The 14,635-nt window shown below is 39.6% G+C and overlaps 1 protein-coding gene across 12 annotated transcripts in view; it reads left to right on the forward strand.

The window, feature by feature from the left end:
* Positions 1-14,635, forward strand: part of KIDINS220 (kinase D interacting substrate 220) — a 91,717-nt gene that overhangs the window by 16,776 nt on the left and 60,306 nt on the right. For 6 of the 12 annotated variants that reach the window (XM_081069351.1, XM_081069342.1, XM_081069349.1 and 3 more), the window contains exons 5-12: positions 1,694-1,792; positions 2,692-2,793; positions 5,066-5,164; positions 7,251-7,448; positions 9,658-9,756; positions 11,649-11,747; positions 13,039-13,137; positions 13,990-14,167. In XM_081069351.1, coding sequence (XP_080925477.1) covers positions 1,694-1,792; positions 2,692-2,793; positions 5,066-5,164; positions 7,251-7,448; positions 9,658-9,756; positions 11,649-11,747; positions 13,039-13,137; positions 13,990-14,167 — 973 coding nt within the window. The remainder of the gene's footprint in view (positions 1-1,693; positions 1,793-2,691; positions 2,794-5,065; positions 5,165-7,250; positions 7,449-9,657; positions 9,757-11,648; positions 11,748-13,038; positions 13,138-13,989; positions 14,168-14,635) is intronic. The other 6 variants (XM_081069347.1, XM_081069350.1, XM_081069352.1 and 3 more) reach the window with 1 other exon arrangement.

Raw genomic sequence — 14,635 nt, forward strand, 5'->3', positions numbered from 1 at the left:
GCACTTCTGTGTCCTTGTAAGACGTCCTATCCTTTTCGTTTTTTTTCTTTTTTTTCTTTTTAAGCACTTCCTTTCCTTCTGGTCCACAAGGTGCTTCTGGCTCAGGTTTATCTTGTATTTCCTCTGGCTTATTTTCCTGATTATCAGTCCTGGAATCAGTTTTCCAAGGAGCCCTTGTCCTTTTATTGGAAAGTGGTATTTAGAAATCCATATCTGGGAGTTAAGGTGTGCTTGTTGTTTCTGGTTGTAGTCCTTCTCAATGGTTAGATTAAGAAATGCATGTTCACATACTAACTCTACATACAGATACATTTATTTCTATATCTCTCTGTTTGTGTATACTTATATTTTAAAAAGAGACCAGATTGATACCACCAACTGAATCCATCATAACCTTCTTCCTTTCACTCTTCTCTGATGGTGAGAAATCTGGCTCTCATTATCTACATGATATATTTGCTTATTTGTTCAACTTTGGTATACAAATAAAGTAGTTCCAGATTTCTACTCCAGACCCTGAGAGAAACAGATCTACCTACTTAGTACAGTGTTTGTGTACAGTTCTTGTTTTTAGCATTATAGTATTCAGTCAAAATATTGTTTTCAAAGTTACCTAGGATCAGCTTCTAAGTAATTGTGTGATTCATTTGTAATATAGTTAGATTCTGTCCCAGTCTGTATTGTCTTTCCATATTCTGGTTGACTTTTTAAAAAAGTTTACGTACAGTAAAATTCACTCTTTGTGGTATACAGTTCTGTGGGTTTTGACAAGTGCATGATGCCACATACCTACCACGACAGTCTATATAGAACAGTTCTGTAACTTCAACTGTACCCCCACTCTGCTGCTTTATAATCAACCCCTGCACCGAGTCCCCTGCCCTTGGCCACCACTGATCTGTTTCCCCTTTCTACAGCCTTGCCTTTTTCAGATTAGGCAAGTATTTTCTAAATCTCTTTTCTAGTGGTGATGAAACAGCATCAAAAGGATTAAGTGATTTATATTCTTAGAAGTAAATGTGGATTGGTCCAAATACTGATTTTAAGAAAACAAAACATTTGTTTTTTAGTATAATTTGATTACATTGGTCTCTTTTATTGAATTGCATTATAGCTAAAGAGAAAATTACTGGGGGGAAAAATTGCTTCTGTAACATAGAAAATAGAAATTTATCATGCTATTAATTCATACTTGATGCTTTCGCCCACCCCTGGAAATCATGATCTGCAGATCATTGTCTTAATGTTGTCTCTTTAGCAAGAGGTACTGTGTGATCTGGGATTTCTAATGTGCCTTAACGCAGGAGTTGAATGTGGTTGCTGGTATCCCTCTCTGGAAGAAGTCTAGATTTGGACAGGGTGGAGACTATCTCGGGACATAGAAAGTTTTCTGAAGAAAGAATTTTAAACAGCCAAAGTAGATCTTGGAAAGAGTCCGACATGAATATACCCTCTTTCAGTTTTCATGGTACAGTACAAAGTTTGGAGTAGTTATTTCTGGACTTAAGAGATTGGCTTATTTCAGGTACTATTGTATATTTCTCTGGAGTGCTTGGGAATTTAAAACTATATGTAGTAGTGACTTCATAAAATAATGAATATTATAAATAATGTTCACAGAAGGAACTTCATTAATGACATTTTTGTGCCTGGAGACAATCCAGAGTTTTATCTCCCCTCTTCCTTTTTTTAGGGAGGATGGACAGCTCTCATGTGGGCATGCTATAAAGGCCGCACTGAAGTGGTTGAGTTGCTTCTTTCTCATGGTGCCAATCCAAGTGTCACTGGTCTGGTAAGTTGAACAAGAAATTCATCTGTAATGTAAATGGTAAGTTCTCTCAGGGAATACTGAAGGCTGATTAGACTTCACAGTGGATAGAATGATCTCTATCTTCTTAAAGCTAAGAATGAAGAATGTGATTTCAAAACAATCAGAATTTTTTTCTCAAGCTAAGCTTATTTCTCAGTTTTTATCAACAAAAAGACAGCTCTTAGAGCTTAAATATTAATTATAAGCATATAACATGTCCAAAGGAGATTTTGAAATTCTTAAGTCTTGTTGCCTGTTTTTTGTGGGTGTGCATTCTTAAAGTGTGTGTGTGTTTTTTTTAATGAAAAGACATCTACCAAATATACATTTGTCTGTGCGTTCTTATAGATGGTAATATGTGCATGGTTACTTTGCTTGAGGCTTGATCTCAGACTGGGAATCCTTTCATAATATACATGTAGTCAAATCATGTTAGACACTTTAGGTATCTTACAATTTTATTTGTCAATTATACCTCAGTGAAGCTGTAAAAAAGAAACTTTTGTTCAGGTAATGGAAGGATTATATAAGGCAAATTTCATATCCCTTTTAATCTTGCCTGTAGGCTAGATAATTGTGTTGAATCTATAAAAATAAATGTGTTCATAATATGTATTTATTTAAGGTTGAGTGTATCTTAGTTGCCAATTATGTATTATGAGTATTGTGTGTGTTTTTAAAGTGGAGAATGGTCTGTAACTTGATTTTTAGAATATTACTTTGTATTACTCTGTTAATTACTTTTCTTAGCAAATGTATGCTGTAAATATCTACCTAAAAGATTTTTTCTTCCCCCCTCCCTGAATTCCTCCCTTCCTATCCTTTCCTTCCTACCCCTCCTGTCTGCCCGCCTACCTGCCTACCTGCCTACCATCTCCCAGCAGTACAGTGTTTACCCAATCATCTGGGCAGCAGGGAGAGGCCATGCAGACATAGTGCATCTTTTACTGCAGAATGGTGCTAAAGTCAACTGCTCAGATAAGGTAGGTCAGCAGGTCTTTTCAGGTCCAGTCCATACTATGTCCATCCACTCAGTGTGTCTCAGTTACAAGTATTTTTATATGATCTCATGAGGCTGCTTGGACGTGTGTTCTATTTATGTATATTCATGTTTTATATAGATATACATCTCATAGTTGGGTCCCTTATATGTATAATGTACTAGGTGTCCTTGCGTTGTTTTTATATCACATTCATCACTCTCTGGGAGTAGACAGGGATGATTCCTTGTCTTCATTATTTGAATTTTTTTGTTGTAACTCTTCTTCCTACCTTCACTCCTGTCTGCTTTTTGCCAGAATGAGCTCTCTAAAATTGAAGTTTAGTTACTCTCTCTCTCATGCTGAAAATCCTAAAGACATCAGTCCCTGGTATGATGTATGACAATAGGCCTTACCTCCCTTTCTACCCTTTCTCCAGCGATCTATATCCCCAAACTACCTTGCATACGGTATCTTAAGAGTACAGCTTGTTGGAAAAGTTTGTTTGGAAAGGAGAGACCTAAATCTGTTTGTAGGAAGAGGGAATAAAGAGGAAAAGCATGATGATGTGGGAGGTCATTGGGTGAGGTGCTAGATAAAATAAGGAAGCTAGGATGCAGAGTCCAGGTAAAGGGGTTTGATTTGTTAGGGATGGAGGCCAGGGTGTGAGAAAAATAGGTGAGAGGGAGGGAGGGAGGGAGGGAGGGGAGGATGGGACGGGAGGGGAGGGGAGGGGAGGGGAGGGGAGGGGAGGGGAGGGGAGGGGAGGGAGAGATTGAAAGGTGGTTCTGAATACTGACTACAGAGGTGTTTGCCAGATGTCAAGAATCTTTGGAATAATGAAAGTGAGATTATCTGCTGAATGGGGGATGAAGGGGAGCTGGCTAATGTGAAGAGGAGGGGGTAAAGTAGAATTTACAGCATATGATCTTGTATAGTCCAGTTCTATAGGAAGGATAAAGGTGAAGTGCAATAGGTGTTCCAAGGATGAGCACTCACTTATAATTACACGATGAAGGCCTATGTGTACTATCGTTGAAGATGCCTAAGATTTTTGACTTGTAGAGTTAGAGATGGCATTTCAGCCAGAGAAAATGTTACCCATAAAGGAAGAGGCTAGAACAGAATTTAATTCTGGGAGAATATAGATGTAAGAACATGGAAATTGGGAAAGTTCTCCATTATTCCTTATTCGGTCTCTAAGCCTGCTGCAAGGCCATGGACTTGAGAGCTGCCCCCTCTCACATGTCCCTCCTCTCTGTCAGCTTCTGAGTTGGCAGCGTTGTGATTCTGGCTGTCATGAGGTCCCGTCCATCAGGGAAGGGCATCGGGGCTACAACTTTCAATCGTGTGGTTCCTGGGATGTTTGATGGAATTAATAGAGTGGTGCTGCCCAGTACAGGAGCCACCAGCCACATGTGGCTATTTAGCCTTAAGTCAACTAAAATAAAATAAGATTAAAAACATTCAGTTTCCTAGTCACACTTGCCATATTTCAAGTGCTTGGTGGCCATAGGTGACTTAGTGACTGTTCTGTTGGCTAGTGCAGAATTAGAGAGCATCCCCACCAACACAGAAAGTTCTGTGGTCACTGTGGGTATTCATGTGTCTCTTGATTGCCAGACTCCCCAAAGGTAAAACATTACTTTTATGCGTGATGCATATTCTCTGATGCCTTTTGAATTACATTCCAGCAAAAGGTGCTGTTGAGTGGTTTCTAGGCTACAGTTTATTGGGTGGTGGTTAAGAGCAGACTGAAGCCAGGTGTGTTGGGTTCATGGGTCTCTTAATAGCTTTGTGACTTTGAGCCTGTAACTAACTCTCAGGGCATCTATGAAAATGTGATATTACTAATTGTACTTATCTTGTGATAAGGATTGCATGAGTTTACATGTAAAGTGGTTAAAACTGGGTTTGGTACTTTGTGGTAACATTTTTGCCTATAGTCAGACTGTTGAACTTTATATTTCACAAGTTATGGGAAGCAATGAAAGCTTGTTGAAAATTAGAGTGTGTATGACTTTATGATGGAAAAATTCACTCACTGATTATAAAAGTTAGAATTTGTTAAAAAAACATTTCATGCAGTGTGGTTAATCATCTATTCAGGAGAAATGAAATGGGGAAAATGTGATTTCTCTATGATTAAAATTATGATTGGTGTAAGCACTAATCTAAGAATACTCAAAGTGTGATTTTTATCAAAATTCATGTTGAGAGCTTATTTCTTTGAGTACACCTTCGATAGTTTTAACTGCATTGTTTGTTTTAATAGTATGGAACCACTCCTTTGGTTTGGGCTGCTCGAAAGGGTCATCTGGAATGTGTAAAGCATTTGTTGGCCACAGGAGCTGATGTTGATCAAGAAGGAGCTGTAAGTATCTTTTCTATTTTAACCGCTGGTAACAGAGATGTGTTTTCAGTTTTCAGAGAGAGAATATTTTTTTCTTACTACATGACTAGAGACATGTCCCTGCAGTTCTTAAACGATACTCAGAAAAACAAGCATTTTCTTTCTGTTATCCTGGTAAATATATCATATTATAAATACTATGTACTATAAATTTTGCTCTTACGGTTCTATTGCTAGTGCACATAAATTTTGGGAGGCTATAACTATAAAGACTATTGTTCAGTAATGTTAGTGTAAATGAAAATAACTCTCAAATAGTTTGAAATACAATTAATTATGAAAAATGTTTTGCTCTAGATTAAAATTCTCTTTATTTAAAGTTTTAAATAATACTGTAAATTTTTGGATATTTTTAGCTGTGACTTATTTTCCTGAACCAACAGAGAGATTAAAAAATACCAGAAAACAGTGGTCACAACCTAGAAAGCTTAAAAGTTGATTCAATACCTTTGACCAACGACCAGTTGTTTTTATTTTTATTTTATTTTTAATTTTTTTATTGGGGAATATTGGATGACAGTGTGTTTCTCCAGGCAGTTGTCCTTCAAACTAGTTGTGGAGGGTGCAGCTCAGCTCCAAGTCAGCTCCAAGTCCAATCGCCGTTTTCAATCTTTAGTTGCAGGGGGTGCAGCCCACCATCCCATGCGGGAATTGAACCGGCAGCCTTGTTGTTGAGAGCTCGTGCTCTAATCAACCGAGCCATCCGGCCGCCCCTCTGGAAGCTCAGCAGCAGCTGGTTGTCTTCAATCTAGTTGTGGAGGGCGCAGCTTATTGGCCAATGTGGGTTTCGAACTGGCAACCCTGTTGTTCAGAGCTCGCCCTCTAACCTACTGAGCCATCCAGCTGTCCTCAAATAGCAGTTATTAATTCCTTATTGAGCACCTGCTGTGTACCCAGCCCTGTGACAAATGCTGGGGATACTGGAGAAGCCCAACAGATTGCTTTTCCTTTGAGATTATAGAATATAGTTAAAGGAAATGACATTTATGCATAAGAAACAATATGGGCTATTTATACAATTAAGTGTTATGTGAGATGGCCCATAAAGGATTCTGGGAAGAAATACTACCAAATCTCTGGCTGCAGTGTAACAAAATTAACTCTAAATCACACTTGACTTATTAGCATAATATGAACCAGTTCCTCTTATTTTGGCAGAAGGTACTAATTGCTGACCTTCAGGGAGTATTTTAGTGCTGTGTGGAGACAGATCGTGATTCTAAGACAGCCATGGAAGGCATGCCTTTCACTTGTCTTCCTTTTTGGACAATTTATCAAGTGGATGAGTGGCTTCTCTGTATAATTAATGACTGCTAAAGAATTTGAGAAGGCTGTTATTTTAATATGTGAAAGAATTATGCCTTAGTTTGGGGCCTTATCTAATAACTGAAATATTTCTATAAGTAAATTGTATGACATCTCAAAATAGATCAAAATATCGAAAAATCAATTTTAATACTTCTTTTCGTAATGAGTCAGATTCTTATATTAGGTGATTTTTTGTTATAAATTAGATGTGCAGTTTTTAAACAGTTTTTGAAAATGTGGTTTCTAGGTCACTGTGAAAGACAGAAGAATATATTATACTTTTACTGAAATAGCCTGTAGCTATTAATTCATTGTTGTACTTCAGTTTTTTACCATCGATTTTATTATAAATAATTCTTTGAAGTCTGAAAGACCTTACCTTGGGTTATTTAATTTAGAAAGTGTTTAATTTTGAATCATCCTGTCAATTATTTTATACTTCATTACATTGGTGAGAGCGTTCGTTTATTGTGAATGAATCCAATTTGGGATTATCATTTAAAAAATTGAATGTTATAACAGTCCTGTTGACTCAAGAGAATTAACGTATCTTCAAAAATAGAAAATATGCTTCCTGGCCATTTTTGGTATATTTCTGGTTATTTATATTGGAATTTAATTAGCAGAAGTAACTATTAATAATACGCCACCTTTTTGAAAATACCACTTTTCTGATTATGGCATAAATCATATGTTCTCTAGAATAAACTGATTTGTTGGGCTTGTTTCTGTGTTTTAGAATTCAATGACTGCACTCATTGTGGCAGTCAAAGGAGGATACACACAGTCAGTAAAAGAAATTCTGAAGAGGAATCCAAATGTGAATTTAACAGATAAGGATGGAAATACAGCTTTGATGATTGCATCGAAGGAGGGCCATACCGAGATTGTGCAGGATCTGCTGGATGCTGGAACTTACGTGAACATACCTGATAGGGTAGGCTACCTGTTTGTCTTCTGGTAGTGACACCGATGGAAGATTAACATAACTTCTCACCACTTTCAGGTTTCTTCTTGCGTGACATACATTGTTTTAAGATCAGTTTTATTTCTACCTTTGGAACTAGTAAGTTAAAAACTATTCAGTCTCTGTGAAGGGTGTTTTATTTCTTTTTTGTCTAATGATACTGTTTTTGAAAATGTCTCACGTACGATTAATCTGCAGCTGTCCTTGATGTCTATCACTGTAGGTGCTGTTCATGGTCTCAGGGCTTCAAGTACCAGCCTTCCACTTCGAGTTTTCACAATTGTGTCTCCTGCTCTAACGTCTTCTCAGTGCTCTGCCCTTGTGTAGCCAACTCTGTTTGAATTCTCTGCTTGAAGGGACTTTTAAACTTATGGCCAAATATATATCTTGCTCGTTTCATCCCAAACCTGCTTCTCCCTACGTCTTCTCCATCTCAGTAAATGCACCACCACCCACCCTGTTGTTAAATTCCCCAGTTGGTGCCTTAGCCTTGATTTCTCCTCCTGCCACTTCTTCTCCAGCATGTTCCACTGGCTCTGCCTCCAAAACACAGCCGTTACCTGTCCTTTCCCCTTCATTTCCAGTCCAAGCTGCCATCTCCCGTTGTCACAGCAATAGCATCTTTACTGGCTTCTCTTGTTGGCTCCGATCCATCCTTCACATTGTTCTCAGTACATCTCATGTGTGTGCCTTTATTTAAAATCACCCAAGGCTTCTTCCTGCACATGGAAAGTTCCTCTTTAGTGGATACAGAGATACTGCATGACATTGTCCTTGCCCACCTCTGTCCTCGTTTTGTGCTGCTCTTACTCCTGTTTCCACAGGGTGCAGCCATATTAACTCCCTTTCCCTTTCTAGAACACATGGACCTTGTTGCTGCTTTGGAGCATCCGTGCCAGCCATGCTCTGTCTGGATGCTGACCTTCGTGGTCAGCATGTGGCTGGCTCCTTGGCATTCCGACCTCGGCTGCAGTATTGCCTCCTCAGAAAGTTCTTTTCCAACTACCCAACCAGAGTAGCCACCCTGTCATTTTCTGTCACATCACTGCATTTTAATTTATTTGCACGGCTTTTGTCCACTTTTTTGTTTGTGTTTTTCGTATGTTGTCTGTTTGTCTCCTCTAGACTGTCGATTCTCCCGGGGTGGGGGGGGGAGGACCTTTTCTGTCTTGCTTCCCAGTGCCTAGAATAGTGCATGGCTGATAGTAGGCAATGAAATAGTTATAACCGTTTATTAATTTACTAGTCTAGACCCATCCATATTCATGCTAACATTCTCAATTAAACTTGATCTGCCTTGGGTTAGGTCTTCTTCCTGTTTAGTAGTTAAGATACCATACCATGGTACTCAAATTAAAAATCCTCAAGGATCTGCATCTTGATTTCTATATAGCCCATGGGGGCCCACTCAGGGTTGAGATGAGCACAGCTCATGGGCTTACCCAATCCAAATGCCTACAACTGATTTGTAATTTGGCAGCTAAAAATAATTATGTCCATTGCCAAAATAGCCATTTCAGTTATTTGGAGCAGTGGGAAGGTGTGATGAATAATGATTGTTGCTTGGTGAATGTAATTTCAGGGCAAAGAGACGTCCTTATGAGGTAATGAACTTTATCTAAGCCTTGTTGTGGGGAAGGAGTCAGTCTTGTGCACTGTTGGCCTGTAATGCCACATTGACTAGAATATGGATGCTGGTCAGAGACCAGTCTTCTGCCTTAATTAAATGTGATTACAGACTCGCCACTGGCTCCAGCTTTACAGCTCCCTTTTTCAGAACCCATGGCATTTGTCATATAGCATTATTCCAAGGGGTTTGTATTATATAATTTACAAATGTTCATCGGGTTTATTGACAGCCATGGTGACATTTTGTTTGAATTACATTTGTAATGGCAGGTTATCTTCAAAGAGAATGGTTTATTGTTCTGGGTCTTTCTAAACTTTTGTCCTGGAATTCCAGTCTTCATTTTGAGATACAAAGTTTTCTGTCTCATTCTGAGGGCTGTGGATATCAGGTAATAATATTAGTTAACGAACATTTTTGTCTTTTTTAGAGATACTTTCTTTCAAGAAATTTTCAGGAAAATATTATACTAATACATGATTAACCTTAACTTCAAAACAGTGTGTGTGTGTGTTCTCACCATCAATTCACTTTGTTTTTTTGTCTTTTTAGAGTGGGGATACTGTGCTGATTGGTGCTGTCAGAGGTGGTCATGTGGAAATTGTTCGAGCACTTCTCCAAAAATATGCTGACATAGACATTAGAGGGCAGGTATGTGTGATTACAGTGCTTTTGTTAGCTTTGAGTATGATTGGCCATACAGGTGGGCTGCTCAGAATGTTATTCTTCCAACTTTTCTGTGGAGACAAACTTGTGAACCCTGGTATATTTAATGGATGCCTATATTATTAAGTTTCACTGCCATTATTGTGGGATTTCTGTATTAATGTCAAGTTAGATTTAGATAGAAATAAAACCAAAGTGAAGCTAACATTTTTCAAATGCACCTGTGTTACTAATATATAAATACATTCAATCCTGAAATAAGTAGTTTATGATACGGAGACCCTTGGTGGACTTTGTGTGTAATTTGTTTTGTTTACTAGTTTCCCTTGGTTTTGTCTTCTCATCCACACGTTGTTGTTCTGTTCCTTTTGTTTGATCCTTCTCCTTCCTCCCCCCCTTTGCCTCTCCTCGGTCCACTGAGCAGTGAGTGCCTGTGGGTGTGGCTTACGGCAGTCACTGCTCAAAGGTTGTTCATTTTAGGTAAAAGCTGCCCTAACTTGGGGATTTATCCAGTGTTTCAAGAGCTTTCAATTTAAAAACTCAGTACTTAATAGACCGTTTTGTTGCTGGTCAGTCTACATTTCTGCTCAGCTTTTCCTTGTATTTAGCTTGTACCCAAATCCATTTCTGAATCAAACTCGTAAATATTATGTCAGATGCTGTGAGGACTTAACATGGGACCCTTTTCTATAGGAAACAGACACTTTAGTTAGGAAGGTTTTAGTTCGTTTTGTTGTTCATGTTTATTTTTTACATAAACATAAAAAGTGATCCATCCCTTTGTTGGTATGTGATGGTATATGATTGGTTGCCTAGTGGAAGGTTCAAATGTCAGAGTCTTGAGGTGGGGAAAGATGGCATTAAAGAATGCTTTGGGGAGAAGGTAGAATTTGAACGGTCTGAAAGATGGGTTGGATCCAGATAGGTGGAGGAAAGGAAGGCTGGATCTTACAGGCAAGGATAGTGGAATAATAGGTTGAGAAAATTCAGGAAAATGGGGAAGTGAAAGACTGTACTGCTTAGCTTGTGAATAAACCAGGCTGGCGGGTGGGCTGGTGGAGGGTGGGTTGGGAGATAGAGTTGGAAATAGACAGGCAGGTAGGGCCAGAGAGGTTTGAGTGCTAAGCTGGGGAAGTTGGGAAGCTAGTGTACATTTTTGAGAAGGGGAACTCCATTGGGGGAAATCTGGTATAAGAAACAACGTGGCAGCAGATGAGATTCGTTCATTGCCCTTTGAGTTAAATCATACTTTCACTAAAAGATAGTTACTGGATCACTTAGTTAGACTTTTACCTAACTCCTCTTTGCCTGTCAATCCTATTTCCTACGCTGAGTCAGTTTATTTTGTCCTCTAGCTCTGCTTTCAAGGTGTATGTGGATCTATTTTTGGTTTCTGAACTAGATAGGATTTTAAAAGATCTGATCAAGTTTGGTGCATGGTGGGTAGAAAACTAGAAAGAATAAAAACAACTTAAGTTTGCGTAGTACATTCTCATGCATTATCTTTTGAAAGGATTGGGAAGCTGAAAAGCCAGGGTCAGAGTATGTGCCTTGTGCAAGGATGCAGGACTTAGGAATTGATGGCTTCTAACCCCACAGTCCTGAAGTCTGATCACATTACAGAAGCACACTTTACCCTGTCAACTGTGAGGTTGCTGCTAAGTCAAGTAATGTTAAGTTTTCCTAGGCTTCTTTCATAGAGAATTGCTCAAAAGTAAATCCAACATGAATAAGGATTATTTCCCACCATGCTGCTTGTTGGTAAGACCTACTAATGCTTTCTGGCCGAAATGCTAATAATGATGTTTAATATTTGCAAATAGCAGTTTTAACATTGTATCTTATCTGAAGTGATTGTTGTTTTTTTAATTATATAGGACAATAAAACTGCTTTGTATTGGGCTGTTGAGAAAGGAAATGCAACAATGGTGAGAGATATCTTACAGTGCAATCCGGACACTGAAATATGCACAAAGGTACAAACGACACTTCTGTTCTCTTAGCCGTACTGAGGGCTGAATATTAGTACTGCTTCTTTAATCATCTTTGATATTAGCATTATACTGATTTTACTGGTAATATTCTATATTAAATTGAGGAGTAACTATATCCTTTCAGGAGTTGTGTTCACAGCAAAATACAGTGTGTAATTTATTGCTTTAGTTCAGTTGATTCAGAAAATACAGTATCAGCTATTCATAAACTGTGGACAGATCATTTACCCAGAATTCTCTTATGCTCCTGGTTTTGGGACACAATACATTTCCTTTTCAAAGACCGTTGTGAGTGGTTACTAGTTCCCCAAACCAACCGCTGTAGTCCATTTTACTTGAATCATGTGAAAATATAAAACTACATGAGACTTTAGTGATTGTATTCGGCCTTATGTATAATAATTTTCATGGGGAAGAGACATTTGGAATTTCAGATTGAAGCAGTGGAATTCTTAATGAACAAAGCAAACGTATGGAGTCACCCATAGGACAATCCTATTCCACCTGCCGGAGGTCAGGACAAGCGTCTTTCTAAGCCAGTGGTGGCAACTGCAGTGCCACAGGGCACAGCTTCCTGGGATGCATTCTGGTTTGCAGGTGGCTCCTTGGTCATCCTTTTCTTTATCTTTGGATCATGTGTCAGCCATCATGAGCACCTGTGGCTTCCAACCAGGTTTCTCTCTTTCCTAATTCAGTGCTGAACTGTGATCTCTTCTCAGTTCCCTTAATTTGATTTTGAAAGCAATCATGAACCCTTTCAAGGTTTTCCAAAGGCACAGTGCTTGTACGCACTTGTTTTCCCTGTTACACATGCGTCTTTTGGGGCACAGAACTGAAGCGGTGCTGGTGTAGATTTCGCAAAAAACCTAGACACTGGCCTGTGTGGGCACTAAGTGGCTGGATTGTGGTGGTTGGTGGGGAGGTGGTGAGGATGGGAAGTTCTCTCTGGGGGTGCTGCCCCCGTGTCGGTGGTGGCCCTGGGGAATGGCAGCAGCAGTGGGGGCAGGGGACCGGGGCCAGAAGTGGCTGATGAAGGAGCTAGCCACATCCCATATTTGGCTGAGTGATATAAAATGGTTTTGATACAAATGATTGGTTGTGAAATGAAAAGCACTCTTCTTGTTAGTTTTTACAACTGTGTTTTCTTGAGAACATTTGTAATACAGATTGGTACCAGAATCAGATACTTGAATTTTCCCACGTGCATTTATGTGACTGAAACATTTAGGAGTAAAGCTGTTAACCTGGCAAGCTTTCTTGTCTGTGCCCCCAGGATGGTGAGACACCACTGATTAAGGCCACCAAGATGAGAAATATTGAAGTGGTGGAGCTGCTGCTGGACAAGGGAGCCAAAGTGTCTGCTGTGGATAAGGTACAGGGGATACCAGGCCGCTGGTGGCCTGACCTCCATGGCTGCTGCACATAAAAGGGGGTCTGATTTTATTTTGGGGAGCGAGAGATTACTTGCTGGGGATGTCTGTGGGATTTTGATGCTGTGGTATCTTCTTGGCGATTCTGGTATATGCTGACGAGTGGGCGGGCTCGTGTGCTATAAAGAAACTGCTTCAGATTTCCCTTCTGTTGCTCCTGCCAGTTCTGGGAGCGACCGTGGAACACCGTACAGGGAGGACGTCATTAGGTAGAGCTTGTTGCAGATAAATGGAGAAAGACCCCAAAGGGGCTGGAGAAGATAGACTCTGAGCCGACTGGCATTAGTGCTCAGCCACCGGACAGAAAGTTCTGCCACGTGTCCTCGCCGTACTCCTCACTCACGTCAGATGCACATCAGCATGGAGGGTGGAGCTTCCTGACAAATGGGGAAGAACCTTGAGAAATAGAATGCAAACTGGTTGAGGAAGGTGGTTGGCATCTGTGGACAGGTAGCATTTGGATGATGGATGTCACCGACCTGTGATGGGAGTGGAGCCATGGCTGTCAGAGCCACAAGGAGAAAGCTTGATGCTGCTCCTCTTCAGTGAGTTGAGGGAAGGGGGGAAGAATGACCTTTATTCTAAGGGCTGTGGCAGAGATCAGTCCTGAGAAAAGCTGGGTGAGGACCTAGAGAAAGAAATTTCAAGGAAGACAGAGATAAAAATTCATATCATTCAGGTACTCTATGAAAAGTTCAGATTTTCTGGTATTTTAGAGAAACATGAAAATTGTTACTCTGTATATACTGTATGTGAAAATATGGAAGTTCACGTTTCCTGCCACTGTTTTACAGAAAGGAGACACTCCTTTGCATATTGCTATTCGTGGGAGGAGTCGGAAACTGGCAGAACTTCTTTTAAGAAATCCCAAAGATGGAAGGTTACTTTATAGGCCCAACAAAGCAGGCGAGACTCCCTACAACATTGACTGTAGCCATCAGAAAAGTATTTTAACTCAGATATTTGGAGCCAGTAAGTATTGGGTTTTATTACTGACTGAGCTTTTTAAAAATGAATGTTCTGTGAATTATAAGAGACCAACAGCAGTTTTGCATTTATCACTGAACTGGAGATTATAAATGTTGAGAAGATTATTATTTTACTGTGTAAAAATACTCCTCCCCGTCTAAAGCCCCTGTGCGTTGTGTTGTAGTATTCTAAATGAAGAGCATTCGAGGTCATCAGTCAGCTTTTATGACCTCTAAAAATCTAGCCTACTTGTCTATGAATCTTCCGCCCATTGTTCTCCCAGGTGGACTTGGTGCTTTTCATCAGAACCTGCTGTTTTTCGAGTGTGGCTCCAGCACTTAGCTCTCCACCTTTGCTGTGTCCTGCCTCCCACACCAGATCCAGTTTTCGCCTTGTTTGAATACTTAGGCTCTTGTGTTATATTTCCTTTTTTTAACACTTATTATGTATAGCTTTTTATTCCATTTCTTT

This window comes from Rhinolophus hipposideros, assembly GCF_964194185.1.
Source record: "Rhinolophus hipposideros genome assembly, chromosome: 12".
Lineage (NCBI taxonomy): Eukaryota > Metazoa > Chordata > Mammalia > Chiroptera > Rhinolophidae > Rhinolophus > Rhinolophus hipposideros.